This window comes from Capronia epimyces (genome assembly GCF_000585565.1).
Source record: "Capronia epimyces CBS 606.96 chromosome Unknown aczIQ-supercont1.7, whole genome shotgun sequence".
Lineage (NCBI taxonomy): Eukaryota > Fungi > Ascomycota > Eurotiomycetes > Chaetothyriales > Herpotrichiellaceae > Capronia > Capronia epimyces.
This window is the reverse complement of record NW_006912910.1, coordinates 628,095-646,648: the sequence shown is the minus strand read 5'-3', so window position 1 is coordinate 646,648 and position 18,554 is coordinate 628,095. Positions and strand designations below refer to the sequence as shown.

Below are 18,554 nucleotides of genomic sequence, written 5' to 3'. Positions count from 1 at the left end.
GGGAGGGACATGCCACAGAGCAGGCAGCCGAGAACAACGCGCGATGAGCAAGTCAAAAAAGTCCTACATACTAGCCTTGGGGTATCGATCTGATGGTTGAAGTCAGGGTTATGGTGGGAGCAGACAAAGGACTAGGCTCATCGACAAGGGGCCTGCTGTAAAGGTTCTCGGGGTCTGACGGCTACAATCCAGGCCAGCGGTAGCGGGAGCGGGAGCTCGGAGATGTTCACTATTGATATTCACCATGATTAGTCAACCGATTGAATCAACCATGAATTATGGCGAGCCAATATTGATTGATCCAAAGTGTCCTCAGGAGTAAACATGACGCCAAGAAGTAAGTTCCGATACGACCGCTTTGTCCTGTCCTCGAGACAGATAGAGGATACGCGGCATGTCTGGTGCCGCTTGCGCCTCCCGGTCAGGGTACCCGGGAGCGTCGTGGATGAGATCAGTCATGCCTAAGGCAGGCGTACACACACCCTGGTTCTTGCTCTTGCTCTTACTTGGCCGGATGGCGTACATCTCCGGTCGACATGGCGTGCTTCTTTGCTGTACCCTGCCTGTGCGACGGCCATGTCGTCTGTCGTGCGTTAGCGCCCTGATACCAGGTCGGAGGTGGGAGGGGAGGTGGTGACACAGTTCTTTCGTGGCACTAACTAGTACGTAGTCTGCACAAGGAACCAACGACATCGGCATCGGTTGACTCAGGATTGCATGGTCAGTCGGTAACGGTCACGGCATCGAAGACAAGGCGGGCATTGCTAGTGTCAATCATTCCTGACTCAGGGGCTCTTGAGGCAGACAGACAGACACTCCTAGACTTCCAAACACCAGACACGTGATGCTGGGGCCCCAGAGTCCAGTCCACGTGCCCTGTGCTTATGTAAGACGGGAGCCGAGCCCCGCGGGGCTCCTGGCGAGTTGATGATTGGTCGCAGCTCGACGTCGACTGAGGTGCTAGTGACCCAGACGAGGGTGCCCAGGGTGCCCAGTCTGCCCAAAAGTTGAACCGACGGCTCCCTGCCAGCCCTCGGCAGCGGCATGTCCAAGTCAGGGCCAGTACAACTACTAGTGCTTCCGTGTGCTGCCCCTTAGTAGAAACCTTACTGTCGACTCATCAGCAACCTCGGGTCGTTTTGAAACGGATCAATCATCAGAGGCACTTGCAGAGCACGAGGACGAGCGCGAGCGCGAGGGCGGGGGAGGCGGCACCCAGGTCGGTATTGGCATTGGCGGCTTAATTCGAAGCCATGTCGCACAGTGCGCAACACACCAAACACATCAGGCCCTCCACCTCCACGGCGAGGGTCCAGCTTGGGCCTCACAACTGCCGTCATCGTGGATCGTCCGAGGTGGAAATCAAAATTTGCCCCGCGCCATGCCCATGATCATGACCATGACCATGAGATACCTTTCCCCAAGAACCCGCCTACCCTAGATAGGCGATGTTCGTCTAGTGGTATATATTAATTAGGCCGATTGTCCTGGTCGGGATTGTTCTGATTTCATTCAATCCTCTCCTCCCCTCCAAATCCCAAAGCCCTCCTGAAACCAGACTTTTTGTGAACTGAATAGCCTGTGGCTCCTGTGGCTCTGTAGATTCCCGAACCGTTGACCGATCAAGTCAAGATCAAGATGGGTTCCATCGGTGCCTCGCTTGACCTCTTCTCAGGCTTCTACAACACCATCAACGGCAAATTGACCACGACTGAAAAGACCAGACATGGCATCAACCCGGCGAATGGCAAGCCTAACCCAGAAGTGCCGGTCTCGACGCCAAAGGATGTCGACGACGCTGTAGCAGCCGCGAAAGAGGCCTTCAAGTCGTGGTCCAAGACTTCGAATGAGGAACGGAAGAAGGCCGTGCTCGCTTTCGCCGACGCGCTGGAGAGGTATGAGAGTGACTTTGGCAAGCTGCTCACGCAAGAGCAAGGAAAGCCCGTAAGTCATAAGTCCATCACGCTCCACCCAGGCTGCGCAATTGCCCCCTTTCTGACATGACATGGATTGGTCTGGCAGCTCCAATTCGCCGTGGGCGAGATCAAGGCTGGTGTGCATTGGTTGCGCTCTTTGTCCAAGCTGGAACTCAAGGAGGAGACCATTGAAGAAGACGAAGAGAAGCGGGTCGTCGTCCGCCACACACCGCTCGGCGTCACCGTCGGTATTGTACCATGGAATTTCCCCGTCCAGCTGGCCGTGGGAAAGATTGCGCCTTCGGTCCTGACGGGAAACCCGATCATCATCAAGCCATCTCCATTCACTCCCTACTGTGACCTGAAGCTAGGCGAACTCGCCCAACAATACTTTCCGCCTGGCGTTGTCCAAGTCCTCAGTGGCGACGACAACCTCGGGCCTTGGCTCACCGCCCACCCTGGCCCAGACAAGATCAGCTTCACGGGATCGACCGTCACCGGTAAGAAGGTGATGGAGAGCGCCGCAAAGACCTTGAAGAGAGTTACTCTGGAATTGTGAGCTTCATTTCCGCCTTCTCGCCTGTAGCTTTGGGCGGACTGACGTTTGTTAGGGGTGGTAAAGATCCTGCCATTATCACCAAGAACATCAACATCGACGCGGTTGCCCAGAAGGTAAGCAGATTACTACAATCCGGCCCGGGAGGACGTTGAGCGGCATGGCTGACCCGTTCTGCAGATTGGGGCCCTTGCGTTCGCCAACTCTGGCCAGGTGTGCTTGGCCATCAAGCGCATCTATGTCCACGAGTCGATTCACGACAAGTTCCGAGACGCAATCGTCGCCTTCACCAAGACACTCAAGGTTGGTGATGGGACAGAGGAGGGGGTTACCCACGGGCCCCTCCAGAACTCGATGCAGTATGAGAAGGTCAAGACATTCTTCTCCGACATTGAGAAGGAGAAGTGGACCGTGGCTGTTGGAGGCAAGAACGAAGACAAGCCTGGATACTTCATCACCCCGACCATCATCGACAAGCCGGCAGATGACTCCCGAATCGCCACCGAGGAGCCGTTTGGCCCCATTGTTCCTCTCCTGACCTGGTCCGACGAGGACGATGTGATTGCTCGAGCAAACAACACCAAGCTGGGTCTTGGTGCGTCGGTGTGGTCTGATGACCTGGATGAAGCCACTCGGATTGCACGACAACTGGACGCTGGCAGTGTCTGGGTCAATACTCATTTGGAGCTGGACCCTAACGCTCCGTTCGGCGGTCACAAGGAGAGCGGCATTGGCTATGAATGGGGGATCGGTGGTCTCAAGGCCTTCACCAATATCCAGACGCTGTATCTGAAGAAGAAGACGTCCGCATGAACGAGTAGCTGGCCAGATTTGAGTTCAACCAGTAATCATCTATCCTAAGCGTCAAGCGTCACTTGGTCCTAGTATTGAGCATCAATGCATTCTCAAGTCACCTCCAGTGCCTATGTGAAAGTATCACGTATGGGCTGTGGACGGTGTGGGAGAATGATTCTCCGGAGGGCTCTCGCCCAGCTTGTGACTACTGCCCGACATCGACGCCGTGGACATGAGGGGACATGTATGTAATACCATGACCATGGGTAAGAAGAGTCAGTCGTCGTGCCACGTACCTCTGATGGCCGGCGAGGCTTGGATGAGTCATCAGGTCCCGTGATCTGGAGCCTGCAACGCCAAGAGCTATTTTGATCTAACCGGGTTTAGATCAACAGTGGAAATGTGACGGACTCTCCCGTCAGGACAGACACGCAGTCCAGGTTGCGAGGCAGGTCTCCTGGATCACCACCCTCCACCCTATCTATACTTGTGTCCCCTTTTGCTTTACATGTATGAGTCTTGATCGGCCGGCGAGCGTTCGTCCTGGGGCGACGCTCGCATCCTCACTCTTCGCAACCAGAACCATCCATGGCGTCTACCGCTCCTTCAGCCCACCCTGCGGCCGCAAGTGCGAGTACGAGTAACGGCACTCCGCATCTCGAACTTGACCTATCCAAACTCCATGCCCTTCCCACCGAGCAACAAGACCTGTACCTCTTGACGTTTGTCTCCGACCTACAGCGTCATGTTGAACAAACTTCCTCCGAGAGCCTCCCACCGCATCAAGCGTCAATCAAGAAGGAAATCATCAAGATTGTGGGACTGGGGGCTCCGGTACCATCTCGCGTGATCCGAAATATCCTTGGGAGGATCCTGGCAGACGCATTTGGACGAGGTAGCCGTAGTCTGCTCTACGAAACCATCAATGAGCTGGTGGCCATTGCCAATGCAGGCAAGGTCGATAAAGATGTTGGTCCGAAACATGCTGCCGCCGTCTGTCTGGGTGCGGTTTTCCGGTCTGCTGGCGACAGCGCAATCAGTCTCTCAGGGCTCGCGGTCTCCTCACTCCTCCGGCTCACGAAAGCTTCTCACACAGGACTACGGGGTTGCGTTTTCAAAGCACTGGGCGGACTGGTCATGGGTGTCCGCACCAGTCTTGATGAGCATGTCGCCCGGGACATCTGGAAGCATGCTCGAAGTGCTGCCGCAAACGACAAGTCGTCATTTGTCCAGAGGTGTGCATGCTCTTGTCTTCAGGGTCTAGCGAGCGAGACAGACTACTTTGACAATTCCGGTGACTTTGACAATCTCAAGACGACGACATGGAAGGCGTTGGAGAGCACAGTACCCTCAGTCAGACATGCAGCTGCCGGGGCTCTAGCAGCTGCCCTGAACGGAGTGTATTCCGAGCACGGGAATGCGGAAGCCCCAGTCATCAAAAAGCCAAAGAAATCCAAGAAACCGGGTGCGAATCTTGACGAGGAAGGAGAACAGGAACGGCCCGGCTCACCTACGCCAGGTCAAGTCAGGCATACTGTACGACTGGCACTCTCGCTGAATGAGGTCCTGCGAGTGCTTTCATCCCAATACTGCAAGGCGTCGAGCACGAATCGAGCACGGGCAGGCATTGCAACCTGTTACAGACATCTACTGCGGCTACTTCCACGCAAGACGCTAGAGGAAAACTACGCATCGATCGCCCTCCATTTGTATACGGACCTGCTCAACCACTCGACTATCTCGTCTAACCGATACCGGCTGCTCCTCAGCAGGAGGCTGGTCAGATGGATTCTAATACACGTCACTGCCCTCCTTACGGAAAACGCTCAGATTAACGCTGCCCGTCATCTTATCAATGATATTCTAAAGAATTACCCGCAGGTCATGCCAGAGCGCCGAGAACCCTCAAAGCGGGTCCTATCTGGCGCCCTGTCCACCTTGAATGACTTGCTCGTGCGACTTGGGCCCGCCGCGAACGTCTTTCAGGACAGTTGCAGAGAGGCGCTTTTTCAGGTGGTGCAACACCCTAGTCATACGGTTCAGAGTCATGCCGCACAATGCTTCAAGTCCTTTGTTCTCGGATGTCCAAGTCAGCTTGTGCGCAGCCTGGAACACGCCATGTCTCAACTCCAAAAAGAATTTCAACCGTCATCCGAAAGCAAGCTCCCGCATCGAAGGTCTCTCGGCTATGCCATCAGCATTGCAGTCATGATCGGTTCTGCACGACAAAAGCCGCTCTACGGTTCCATTCAAGTCTATTCTGACATCTTCACTTTCGCGACTGACCTTCTGAAGTCAAGTGCCGCCGCCGAGTTGCGGTTATCTGCAACCCAGGTGCAAGTGGCTTGGACTCTGATTGGCGGTCTGACGAACTTGGGGCCGAGCTTTGTCAAGGTGCATCTGAACCAGCTGATGCTTCTCTGGAGGAATGCGCTGCCTCCTCCGTTGACCCACGAAAATGCTACCAAAAGGGGCCATCTGGAGCTCAGTTTCTTGTCCCATGTTCGAGAATGCGCCCTAAGCGCCTTGCTCATGTTTCTCTCCTCCTGCAGCAGCTTGGTCACCACAGATGGGTCCAGACGAATATCTACCATGCTTCATAATACTGTCCTCTTCCTTGAAAGCTTACCAGTGGCTCGTGAAGCCGAAGATCTTTCCCACCGGCTTGTACCTGCTCTTCAGCTGCAAGACTATACGATCCTTCTTCGACGACGTGTGCTCCAATGCTTCGGAGCCTTGGTAAGCTTGAAGCATCTGGAGCAGAGCGAAGTTGTATCTCAGTCTGATCTCACGGGCCTCACAATGCGCACCTTCATAGACCCAGAGCACCCGGTGTCGAAAAACCTGGAAGCATCCTTGGCGAATGCTGCCAGCAACTTCGAAGGACTGTGGAATACTAGCGACAACTGGAGCTTCGGCGTCAGCAGCGTCGCCGAAAGCTTTGATACCTACATGCCATTCGAGAACCACCTTCAACCAAGAGCAGATACAGCTACCGAGCGAGAGGTATCTTTCCCCGACGTCGTGATCCGGTCCCCAGCACTTCCGGCAATCGAACATGATCCTTTTCTAATTTCCCGGCAAGATGATGTGATCAAGGAGGCTGAAATGTGCTCACCGGCTACTTCCTGTGTCAACCTGGCGATTAAACTCTTCGCAATTTCGCTGCCACTTCAGGCTCCCAAGATCCAGGAGAGCACGATCGAACAGTTGATCACGACGGTGTCCCAACCTCTCCCGCGCGAGCCCGGGAGGAAAGCCGCGATGCAGGTCAATACTGCTCTGGCTCTCCTTTGCGCTCTCGCAGTCGCAAACAGCGAGACTCCTTATGTCTCTGGCCGGTTACACGTGGAAGCCGTCGGGCCGGTCATTAGCGAACTGCTGGAGAAGTACGTCTGTAACCCCGACCCTACCTTGAGACACTTGGCTGCCCGTGCGATCGGACGCATCTGCAATTTGGCTGGCACCCTGTCCACCAATAAAGAGGTCAAACTCCTCATCGACACAATAGTCGCTGATCGGGACCCGAGTGCTCGCGCGGGATGTGCCCTCGCTTTGGGGTACATTCACTCTGAGGTGGGGGCTATGGCGGCCAACCTGCACATCAAATCTATCGTTGGCGTTCTTCTATCATTGTGCAGCGACAGCCATACGACGGTCCATTTTTGGGCCTTGAGAGGGCTGGTGCAAGTGGCGGAATCTGCAGGACTGGCGTTTTCACCATATGCCACCAGCGCTCTCGGCCTCCTAGCACAGCTTTACTCAAACGACACCCACAACGAAGAATGCGCATCCCTTGCAACGTCGAACCTTGAGCTCGAACTTTTCACCCCCCTGGCTATTGCTCAATGTGTGGACAGTATCATCAACGTCCTGGGGCCGGATCTGCAAGATGTGTCGAAGGCTCGAAACTTGATTCTGATATTGATAGGATCTTTGCAGAAGGAAGCTTCGCCCCAGTTGCGCCACGAGAGCTATCAGTGCCTACGCCATCTTTCAATGTACGCTCCAGCTCATCTCCAGTTTGCAAAATACGTGCAGGATTTGCAGGCCAATCTCTCGTCGGACGAAGATCTTCTGCAATCTGCTGCGATCAGGGGGCTCAGCGAATTGATGAAACGGAATGCTTCCGAGGTGGCACGAGTAGCCACTGCAAAGTTGAGTGATGACTTGTGGGCACGCCTCGACGACAACCCTGGTGACACGTTCCTGCAAGCGATGCTGGAGAATTGGATGCAACAGGCCATTCTGGTCGACACAGCTGACTGGATTGATAAATGCCAAAGCATCCTCTCCCGAACCAGGGCAAAGGGCCAAGCGCCGTCCCCGTCTCGTGCGACGCCAGCCAAAGCGGCAATGCCCGATCTAGCGGATGAAGAGGTCGCCGGCTTTGCTGCGGCGGCGGCGGCTGCACAGGGAGAAGCGGCCGATGCCGTCCCCGAAGGTCAAGAATTTCTGCGTTGGCAAACACGAGACTTTGCTATGCGTTTGCTCAGTGAGTCCATGGAGATCATCCAAGCAGCCATGTTGCCTGACCGCGTCATCTTCGCGGAGGAGGTGCTGCAAAGCAAAGTCGCCGACGTGGTTCGGGTGGCATTTTCAGCATCAACTGCGAACGTGGTGGAACTGCGCATCTGGGGACTGCGGATCATTGATCAAATCCTCAAACTATTTGGCAAAACCCCAGACCCGGATTTCCTAGAGGCTTCACTGCTGGAGCAATACCAGGCACAAATCAGTTCGGCATTAACTCCGGCATTCGCAGCGGACTCGTCGCCAGAATTGGCCGCTGAAGCGATAGGCGTGTGTGCAACATTCGTGGCCACGGGCATAGTGACCAATGCAGACCGCATGGGTCGGATATTCAAGGTCCTCGCGGTGGGCGTGGAAAACCTGACCCAAGCAAACCCCGAAGCTGCCATTGGCGATCTCGAAAATCTCAGTCCAAACGCCCAGGCAATGTTGAAGATGAGCGTCTTGTCGGGATGGGCGCAGTTGCAGCTGGCTAGCTCGGAGCAGCCTTATCTCGACGAGATTTTGCAACCATTCATCCCGAAACTCGCACCTCTTTGGTTGACTTCGCTCCAAGAGTTTGCAGGGCTACGTTTCGAACCCGAGATTTCCGATACGCTGGGTGGCGAAGTGGCGGGTGGAAACCTTGATGAAAGATATGCTTCTTTCCACCGTGAGATCCGCCTCCAGTTCTATCAGAAAAGCTGGTTGAACATTGTGGATGCCATCGCCGTGCTGGTGGAGAAGGACAGCGAATCAGTGTTCGACGCCCTAGATAATAAACGGGGGCCTTCCGGCGACGAGGCTGCTACCGACGCGCATACGCAGGGGAGAGACATGAGTTTCCGTGAGGAACCGGTGGCCTTCTTCTTCATCCTGTTTGGACTGGCCTTTGAGGCACTGGTGACGCAGACTCGGGAAGACCCGTCGCAAGCTCTGTCAATCCTGCAGGCGCTCAAAAAGATCTTGACCCCCGAGGTTTGTGGAAATGCCATCTATGAGGCGGCGGTCTTCAACGAGACCACCGACACCCTTGATCGTCTGGCACTTACCAGCACGACCGAGACGCAGAGTGTCCTGGTCGAGATTGCAAGAAATCTGGCCCTCGACCACCTCGCGGCAAAAAGTCAGGACCGTGACGAGAACTTGTCCGATGACATTGAACAGTTGTTCGAGCTGACGAGAATCATCCTTCTGGTCTTGACTGGTCTTATCCCGACCCTCGAAGATCCGCCAGGGTCTGCTCTTCGGCGATTGGGAGACGACGGCGTTGCTCTTGTACAACTGTCTTTCCAGGCGCTGGTCGATGTTGCCTCGGTGTTCCCAACCATCATCCGTGCAGACCTCCACGCTTGCATCATTCACAGCTATTGCACGATTCTCGCCACGGGGATTTGTCAAGACGACGTGTTGCCGCGCATCATGCCGATTTTCAAAGCATTCTTGCAAGACGTGATCAAATCGGGATCAGACGAGGTGGCCTCCAGGCTGGTCAGGGGAGGCCTACATCGCATGTTAGCCACTTTGACCATTGCTCAACGCCGAGAGAACGAGCAGGCCCTTCCCTGTGCCAAAAACACCTTGTTATCCATGACAATCCTGCTCACCACCGCCGGCTCCGTTATCCCTGCCAATGACGAGCTCGTGCCTCCAGCTGTGGCTGAACTGTTGGATTGTCTCCAGGATGTTGGCCTCGCAAAGATGGCGGCCGGCTGTGTGCGATCTTTGCTCGTGACGCACCCCAAAACCGTATGCGACGAAGTGATTGGGCGAATGTTATGGACTCGGCTGATCCCCTTTATCCACGATGTGGAAGTGGAAGACCCTGAGGGTGTCAAGACGCCCTTGACTCAAGCTCTTGTGGCATCTGTGGTGACTCTTCAAGGCTCAGGTCGGTTTGCGGCCATGTCGATCTTGGTCCCCTTGCTCCTGCTCCGAGCCAAGCAAATTGCTCCTGGAGACAGTCCGGAAGCCATGCGGGGGGAGACTGCTGCACGATTGCTTGAGCTGGTGGCTGCTGACCAGGTCGCTTTTAAAGTGACCGTGGGCCTACTTGACGAGGACCAGCGGTCTGAATTGGAGGGTCTGCTGAGGGCGACTGGGGTTGGGAAGCGACAGGAAGCTGCCTTGTCAGAGAACGTCGAAGCCAAGCCAGCGATCGAACTTCGGATGGACTTTGGATGAGGGAAGGCATTACCAATGCGCATGGAAGATGTAGAAGCAAGGGACCAAAATAGAAATTATACATGTGTATACATGTATGTGCACATACTAAGATACAAGTGGAAGCGCAGAGTATAGAGTCCAGAGTACAGTGTCATTACACATCACATCGATGTTGCCTGCCCAGGTGTGAGAATTTTCAGCCTCGTCGAGATGCACCTGCCAGCCTCACCGCTTATAATTGGTGCTTGGCATGGACTAGTGCAAGGTTGGGCGAGGCTCGCTCAACATCAAAAAATCCCGCTTCCCGCTTCCCGCTTCCCGCTTCCCAGACCATTGGTGTGAGATGAGAATCACTTAGAATTTGACTTGTGTCCCTTCGGTGCTAGACGCCGTCGACACTCACACTTGGTAGACTCGAACTCGAACCATCCCAGCCAAGATGGAGCACGACCCCAAAGTCCCGAAATATCAGACGTCCGACCCGACCTCATTTGCCTTCAAGTCGGCGCGGGAACGGTGGCCGGCAATCATCACGGGGGCCATCGACGATGTGCACCGTACAGTTGCCTCGCTGCCAGCCTCGGAGACGGAGAAGGAAGCCATCGCGGAAGGCAAGTCGATCGTGGCCGCGCTGGGGACGCTCAAGTACGAACTGCAGCACAACCGGGTGATGACGCTGATCCCGTACGACGGGCAGGGCGACGTCGAGAGCTACAACGCCGAACTGGAGGCGCGGGGCCCGCCCAAGTGGCACGATGTGGAGTGGCTGTTTGCGGAATGCTACCTGTACCGGCGCATGGCGACGCTGTTCAGCACGGCCAAGACGGGCTTCTGGCAGCGGTACGACGTGTTCCAGCGGCAGAAGATGAGCACGTTCCGGTCGTCGCGGCCGGCGGTGTTGGAGCTGGCGGGCCGGTACCGCGACATCCTGACGCAGATCCGTACGTCGCGCGATCACGGCGTGGTCGAGGCCCAGGACGCGCAGCAGGAAAAGGAGGCCGAGAAGCTGCTGTTCGTCGAAATGGCCGAGGTGTGTCTGTGGGGGAACGCCACCGACCTCAGCCTGCTGACCAGCCTGACCTACGAGGAGCTGCAGAAGCTGCAGGGCAGCCAGGCCCGCAAGGACTCGGAGGCTAAGGTGCTGGTCAACGACCTCGGCCAGGCCTTTGAGGTGCTCTACGCCGCTGCCCACCAGGCCGGCGATCCCGCTACTGCTCCCGCTCCCAGCAGGCGCGTCGACATCGTACTCGACAACGCCGGCTTCGAGCTCTTCGTCGACCTCATCCTCGCCGGCTACCTGCTCGCCACGGGCCTCGCCACCGAGGTTGTGCTGCACCCCAAGAGCATCCCGTGGTTCGTCAGCGACGTGGTCCCGGCTGACTTTGCCGCCCTGCTCACCGCCATGCAAGACCCTCGCGCCTTTTACACTCCCACTGCTACTGACGGTGATGGAGCTGCGCCCGCCGCGCCCCTGTCCGACCACGACGCCGCTCTGGTTCAGTTCCTCTTCGACGACTGGAGCCGCCTTCACGCCGACGGCCAGTTGATTCTGCGCCCGTCCCGCTTCTGGACCCACGCCGGCAGTTTCTGGCGCCTGCCGCACACCGCGCCCGCCGTGTTGGACGATCTCAAGGAGAGCCAGCTCGTCATCTTCAAGGGCGATCTGAACTATCGCAAGCTGACTGGTGATGTACGTTCCGTTCCCTTCCGTTCAATTTGGCTCCATTCTGTCTGCACGTAGCCGTCCCTGTCCCTATCGTTCCTACCTGGAATTGTCTGTCGATATTTCTATTTCCTGTCTTACCTCTCAAATATCTGTTCGATACCTGTCTCTACTCTCGATCTATATCTATCTCCATCTCCATCTACTTTGCAAGTGTGTTTCTGCGAAGCACTTCAGAATGGATATATATCTGTCCTCCATACTTTTACTTTTTGCTTTTCACTTTTCACATTCGCCCTTTGTCTATACTTCACCTCCCATTCTCATTCCCATTCCACTTCCAATCTCCTGTCTCTGCGCTCGTTGCGTGACAAACTCAGCTGACATGCAATTCTACTTGATGTTTCAGGCAGCATGGCCCGCCACCACCCCGTTTGCCACCGCCATCGGCCCGCTCGGTCCGGCATCTGGGGTCAGAACGCTGGCGCTGCGCACGTGCAAGGCCGACGTGGTGGTCGGCTTACCCGAGGGCAAGGACGAGGAGATCCGGGCCACGGAAGGCGGCGGCGGCGATTCCGGCGCCAGGGCCTGGGCTTGGAGCGGGAAATGGGCCGTCGTGCAGTTCTGTGATGGCAAGGTCTGAGTTGACCTTGTCGGTCACGGTCACGGTTTCAACTGATCCGAGTAGATCACCTGGCTGGCTGGCTGGCTGAGGATGGTATCGGGTTAACAACAGGGTGGGAGAAAGGATCGGGGCTGAAGAAGAAACAGGTTGAGTTGACAAAGGAGATGAGATGAGACCAGGTTGGATGGATGGTAGATTAGATTAGACCAGACCAGTGTCATCCCTTGTTCACTTCCTCTTGCAATTGCACAGGTAGACAAAGCCGTGCACTGCATTCACATTTACATTGACATGCACGAGGCTGCACGCACATGTTTCATCTTATTGGCCAGCCACCCCCCTTTAGCTTAGGGGCTTAGGCTCCTTACGCTTAGGTAAGGCTTGGGTGCTTAGGGGCTAATGGGCCTAAGACCTACTAGGCCCTAAGCCCCTAAGCCTTTAGTACCGGCGAAGCTTGTGGCTAAGGCTAGTCAGGGCACATTGGCAATGCTCCCTGCTGCCAGTGGGCGCACCTGTCCGGACTTGCTTAGCCCAGGCACCAACTTTACTGTAAGACTCACCCTGAGCCCTGTTGCGCAACCACCACGCGAGACAGTTCATCAGGCCATCACCACCATCATCTATGAGATTTCATAGTACTGTGCCGTACAGACTACTACCTACACACCTCTAATCGTACGACCATCTACCGTAACTACCTACTACCACCTACCATATTGGCTATCACCACCGTCTGCGCTCATTCACCCCGGGAGCTGCGGCTGTCTTTGTCCTTTTCTCCTCTGCATTCTTTTGGCTCCTGTCGCACACTCGTTCCAATCGACTCGACCGCCGTCAACTACTCTCGAGAGTCGACCCTACTACTAATACACCCACACACCTACACACCTCCACGCCTTCACCCCCTGCCTGCGGACGTCTAGATTCCACTTGATAGGGACAGATTCACCCCCTAGCTAGGGCCGTATCTCAACGCCCGCCTCGCGTGGACACTCCTCTCCTCCACCTCCACAGCCTCATGTCCGCGCCGATTCTCGCGTTCGAAATGCCCGACCATGCCAAAGGCACCAGGGAGCAGAGAGTATCCTACGTGTCGTCGTTTGTGCGCTGGGTCCAGCTGAAAAAGTACCAATATGAGGTCACCTTCTCGCTGTACATGCTTACACCCACCGAGAAGTTCATTTTCAGTGTGTACTCCCCCATTCCATTCCCGAGGCGTTTCTTTTGCTGCTGGCCCTCTCGTTCTAGCGTTTCTTTGCTGCTGGCCCTCTCGTTCTAGCGTTTCTTTGCTGCTGGCCCTCTCGTTCTAACTCCTGTGCTTCAGATCTGATCCTCTTCGTCCTTGTCTCTCTCCTGGTCACGGCCGCGCTGTTCTACCTCCCGAACCATATGGCCCTCATCTACAATCGCATCTACTACTATGTCAACGGTGAATTCGCCTACGCCACCGCAGGCGCGGGAGGGAAGGTGTCTTCTTACGCGCCCGCACTGGTCACCTCTACCGCGCAGATCGTGGGAGACACGGCCAAGGCTACGTTGAGAGAACTCTAGGCGGAAACGAGTGGACAGCTACGAAGATGTCGATTGGGTCCATGCATGATTTTGAGAGTGCAATACGACAATCGAGAATCGAGCATGGCGTGTGGGATTGGTTCGCGGGTGGTGGTGGCGGTGGGTTGAGCAGTCTTGACTCTGACAATTCTTGAGTGGACTGAGATATCATTATATGCTTTTTAATACGTCGAGATGGAGCGGAAATGCTTTGTCTCATCTTGGTACCATACACCAAAAGATATGTCTACAACGACACGGGCCTCAGCGGAGCAAATCTTGCCGCAAGTCTGCATCTGCAGGGTTCGCGCCCACTATGCTGGTCGAAACAATGCTGCGTTTGGCTTTTTGACTCTTGTACAGTATCCCATGAACTCCGTCGCAATGCCCAAGACCCAGCCCAAATTTTTGGTGTTTAGTATTTCATACATGTCCGCCAACAAATGTACCATCATGCCGTGCCCTCGTGCTTTTCTTTCGCTGGTTCCCTGAACGCCAACTTGGCCGCGCCGAGAGCGTCCTCGGCTCGGTGGCGGCGCACATTCTCCCGCTCCTTCATTTCCGTCTGGATGCGCTCGACCTCGGCCTTGATTTCATCTCGTTCGTAGGGGATCTTGTGGCTCTGGTCCTGCGTCGGCCAGAAGCCCGGCACGGAGAAGCGCTCTTCCAGATTCGTGCCGAAATAGTACATGTATCCTATGGGGAAGGAGAGATAGAGGCCGAACTGGAGAAGGAATTCGTTAGACGACGACAACAACAACAACAACGACGACCGCGACCAAATCAAAACGGCCGCCGGGGTGGGAGTGGGAGTGCGAGTGGGAGTGACTGGGAACGGGTTCCAATCTACACTTACCTTGAAGACTTCGAGGTTCGTGCCCCGGAGGACGCGGCGAATGTAGTTGACCACCATCAAGATCGCGCACCAGGCAGGGACCAGCTGCCGATTCTTTGCTGCAGGGTTGGAGGGTTGGTCGACCAGGCTGTGCCGTGATCGTGATCAAGAGTGAGAGTGAGAGTGAGAGTGTCGTCTGGACCGGACTGGACGGGGCAGGGACTCGAGGATTGTTGAGTGCGGGTTTGGTTTCTGTCGGAGGTCAGAGAGGTAACCTGCATTCAAGGTAGGTAGGTACTCTGTTCGGACACAAATACACAGATACACAGATACAAGATACACAGGCTGGTTCTCTTGTCTGATTGAAGCCGCAGTCGCAGTTCAGTTCTGTCCCGGTCGCCGCCTGAGCTCGATTGGGCTTGGCGGAGAACAGGTGACGGAGTATGTATCAGTCCACTCTCTTTTCTACCAACCTACCTTACTTTCTCTACTACCTACTTACCTACCTACCATTAGGTACTGCCTACTACTGTACTAATACCGACTTACTGTGCATGTACTGTAAACTTCAACTTCAGTCATCTGTACATACAGAGGTGCCGGTGCCTAGGTGTCGGCAATATGCTACTCTACAACCACTCAGCGAGATAGCCGAAGTGTGTGCGGTACGAAGTGTGTGTCGGAGTGTGTGCCCGGAGAGGCTCCCCGTTACCTACCTCCCCCCTGCAGGTCTCCAGACTCCAGACTCCAGAGTAGGTACCGAGTACGGAGTACGGATACTGATATTGGCCCAAGACTACTCGTCCCGAGTACGGATACAGAGTCATGCATTAGCAGTGCAGACCCTGCTTGCACGCCTGAGATGCGTTCCATTAATGATCTCCGGCCCCCATGTCTGAGGGCCTGAGTCTCAGCCAAGTTCAGGTTCTGGCTCCTTGATTCGAAATGACAGCCTGAGCACAGCCTCTGCAGGTTACACAGTTACACAGGCTGATAGGAACCTACCGTCTCTGCAGATCCAGCCACCAACAAAATCACCCAGTACTCGGGAGCTCTTTCTGCAAGCATCACCCTGGTAAGTTTGGCGGTAGTCCTTGCCCCTAGGAGGGCTCGGCTGTGTTTTGTGGCTGCAGAAATCGTCCATGTCAAGGATCGACCGCCTACGGAGTACGGAGTAACTACTCCGTACAGCATCTTTGTATTGGACAGCCTGACACAAGTGTCCTCTCGAATTGGCTTGCTGCTTACCTGCGCCCGTCCTGTGGGCAGGGATGGACGAAATAGTAACCACTTGCCTAGCGCGAGAAGTGCTGTCGACCACGAACCGGTTGCGAGGCCAGCCTCATTACCTTCTTTCCCATGAAATGATATACTGGTCCCAAGCAGATGCTCAGCCGTCACAATTGACTGCTGCAGAAACAGACCATTGACATTAACCTCAATCCAGGCATGAACCCGGTGTCTCAGCCCGGAAGCACAAGTCCCGTGTCTGATGTTATGACTGACCCAACTACAACGCCATCTTCACAGTCCAACATGACCTTGACCATCTTTTTCCACAAGGCCAAACGCTTTGTTCTACGCTCAGGGCCAGCTTACGAGTACGATCTATTTGGCGATACCGATACCGATGCCGACCTCCAGAAAAGTGAGAGAGTGGCGGGTTGGCACCAAGGTGCCCGTCTATGTTTTGGAGGCGCGTTATGTTGCCTCATCATCGAAGTGGTGCTCTTGGTCGGCTTCATCATTCGTGACCACAAAGTCACGGGTCACGGCGTCATTTTTGAAGGCAGTTGTCAGAAAGTCAAGCATCTCAATGTGCTGTTACTCGTGCCCCTGAACGTGGTGGGCACCTTTCTCATCTCAGGCAGCAATTATGTCATGCAATGCCTTAATGCTCCCAGTCGCCGGGAAGTCGACAAAGCGCACGCCAACGGGGCCTATCTCAACATCGGAGTTCCCTCCATCACCAACGTCAGATATCTCGGCTTCAAAAAGACTGTGATCTGGGGGGTGTTGGGCTTGTTCACCATCCCCATCCACCTGCTGCTGAATTCGGCGGTTTTTGCTTCGTTGCAATCCAACAATTACGGCGTCCTGGTGGTGGATACAGGATATGAGGATGATCCTACGTGGCGGCTGTGTCAATCTTCGGAACTGAGTGACGCCCCGTTGACCTTTGCTTGTACGCTTCTCAACCATGCAACCGGCGTCAACGTGACCAGCAATCGGCGAGAACCCGAGGACTGTATCCGTCTATACTTGAATACTCTGGGGAGCAGCACGTCGAATGTGATGTTGGTGACGAAGAACACCACACAATCGCGTTGGAGTCTTTTTGCCACGCCCACGATCGACTCGGACCACTTTTCGGCATGTAACCACACATGCTACGACAATCTTCCCGGGATGCTGAACGTGAGCCTCGTGTTGAGCACTGCAGATGTTGCCTGGAACATCAGTTCAATCTTGGGGGTGTGGGACGCGCTGGACTACAAGTACATGACGAGCCTTCAATACTCCAAGTTCGACTTTTCGGGTCCCGACATGAGGACGGCCAACCGGTGGGAGCCCGATGCTTGGCTCTGCGACACGGGTACCACCGGTCCGCTTCAACCGTGCGTTTTAGGCGACGTGGCAGAGACCGCGGCAGATTGGAGGATAACACCCAATTCCCTGCAGATCGATCATTGCTGGGTTGAACCTGAAGCTCCAGAATATTGCAGATTGTACTACAGTACAGCGATCATGGCGGTCGTGATAGCTTGTGATGTTGTCAAGACCTGCTGTATCGCGTTTGTCATCCGGTTGTCCAAATGCAATCGAAAGTCCCACCAGGTTGTGCTCGCCACCCTGGGCGATGCCATCGAGTCCTTTTTGGACCGTGCCGATGAAACCAGCGCCGACAGGTCTCTGATCGACCAGAAGCGTGTCCGGTCCATGCTCGGAACCGGGATTTACTGGATGGACGACGGCGACTATTTTGAAAGCTTGCCTCTTGAGGAGCGGGTGGCGGAATGTCCTCGAGTATTTGGTCCGCAACCGATCACATTCCAAGCTGAAAGACATCGACTGTTGGAGCGCCCGTCACGTTCGCGCTGGCTTGCAACCGGCCCGATTTTTGGCCTCATCGTCGTCGCGGCTTCGGCTGTTTTGGGCATCGGCATGGTCAACTTGAGAAGCCTTGGAGTTTCGGACATCTGGTCGCGCGGGATCGGAACCATCGACCCTAATGCGATTTTCACCACCACCGCCATCGACCCTATCTATGCGAGATTGTATGATGGGGCAGAGACCGGGAGGATGTTCCGCCTCATCCTCATGATCAACACCCCTCAACTGTTGGTGTCCATGCTCTACTTCCTGTACAACGGACTCCTCACCAGCATGATGTGTGCCTACGAGTTCAGCAAGTTCAGCCTCCAGCCGACAACGTTGCGGGTCAGCGTGCCATCTGGACAACAACGTTCGACGTATTGGCTCTCTCTGCCGTAGAAATTCAGCTTGCCTCTGATCATGGTTTCAGCTACAATGCATTGGCTGTTGTCCCGAAGTCTCTTCCTGGTGCAAATCGAAGTCATAAACTAGGAAGGCGTGGTTCAAAACTTTCGAGACATTACCGCCTGCGGATTCAGCCCCCTGGCGATCCTGTTGTTCCTGGTGATTTTGTTTGTCCTGGTGGCGGTCCTGATCGCGGTCGGTTCCAAGCATCTACCAGCGGGTGTGCCTTTGGTCGGGACGTGTTCCTGGGCCATCAGCGCTGCTTGTCATGATATCGGAGGGGAGAAGGACGCCGCCATCAAACCGCTCATGTGGGGTGAGATTGCGTCCAGCGACCCAGATGGGTTCGGTCATTGTTCGATTTCTAGCCGTACAGTTGTGCAACCGACAGAAGGTCGGACCTACGCATAAGACGTATTTGTACGACTCATACA

The 18,554-nt window shown here is 55.2% G+C and overlaps 6 protein-coding genes across 6 annotated transcripts; 5 read left to right on the top strand and 1 right to left on the bottom strand.

Moving 5' to 3' along the window:
• Nucleotides 1–1,638: 1,638 nt before the first annotated feature.
• On the top strand, nt 1,639–3,285 carry A1O3_08040 (aldehyde dehydrogenase (NAD+); the record flags this gene model as incomplete). Its single annotated transcript, XM_007738141.1, has 4 exons — nt 1,639–1,944; nt 2,023–2,471; nt 2,528–2,588; nt 2,653–3,285. 4 exons carry the CDS (start codon nt 1,639–1,641, stop codon nt 3,283–3,285), a joined length of 1,449 nt encoding a protein of 482 aa, XP_007736331.1.
• A 570-nt stretch (nt 3,286–3,855) lies between these two features.
• A1O3_08039 (uncharacterized protein) lies at nt 3,856–9,963 on the top strand (the record flags this gene model as incomplete). Its single annotated transcript, XM_007738140.1, has 1 exon — nt 3,856–9,963. The coding sequence occupies one exon, from the start codon at nt 3,856–3,858 to the stop codon at nt 9,961–9,963; it is 6,108 nt and encodes a 2,035-aa protein (XP_007736330.1).
• Nucleotides 9,964–10,384: 421 nt separating this feature from the next.
• Nucleotides 10,385–12,251, top strand: A1O3_08038 (uncharacterized protein; the record flags this gene model as incomplete). The annotated part of the gene is made up of 2 exons (XM_007738139.1): nt 10,385–11,635; nt 12,018–12,251. The coding sequence occupies 2 exons, from the start codon at nt 10,385–10,387 to the stop codon at nt 12,249–12,251; spliced, it is 1,485 nt and encodes a 494-aa protein (XP_007736329.1).
• A 1,027-nt stretch (nt 12,252–13,278) lies between these two features.
• On the top strand, nt 13,279–13,784 carry A1O3_08037 (uncharacterized protein; the record flags this gene model as incomplete). Its single annotated transcript, XM_007738138.1, has 2 exons — nt 13,279–13,420; nt 13,558–13,784. 2 exons carry the CDS (start codon nt 13,279–13,281, stop codon nt 13,782–13,784), a joined length of 369 nt encoding a protein of 122 aa, XP_007736328.1.
• Nucleotides 13,785–14,235: 451 nt separating this feature from the next.
• A1O3_08036 (uncharacterized protein) lies at nt 14,236–14,697 on the bottom strand (the record flags this gene model as incomplete). Its single annotated transcript, XM_007738137.1, has 2 exons — nt 14,236–14,508; nt 14,641–14,697. 2 exons carry the CDS (start codon nt 14,695–14,697, stop codon nt 14,236–14,238), a joined length of 330 nt encoding a protein of 109 aa, XP_007736327.1.
• Nucleotides 14,698–16,155: 1,458 nt separating this feature from the next.
• Nucleotides 16,156–18,531, top strand: A1O3_08035 (uncharacterized protein; the record flags this gene model as incomplete). The annotated part of the gene is made up of 2 exons (XM_007738136.1): nt 16,156–18,060; nt 18,208–18,531. 2 exons carry the CDS (start codon nt 16,156–16,158, stop codon nt 18,529–18,531), a joined length of 2,229 nt encoding a protein of 742 aa, XP_007736326.1.
• Nucleotides 18,532–18,554: the final 23 nt, after the last annotated feature.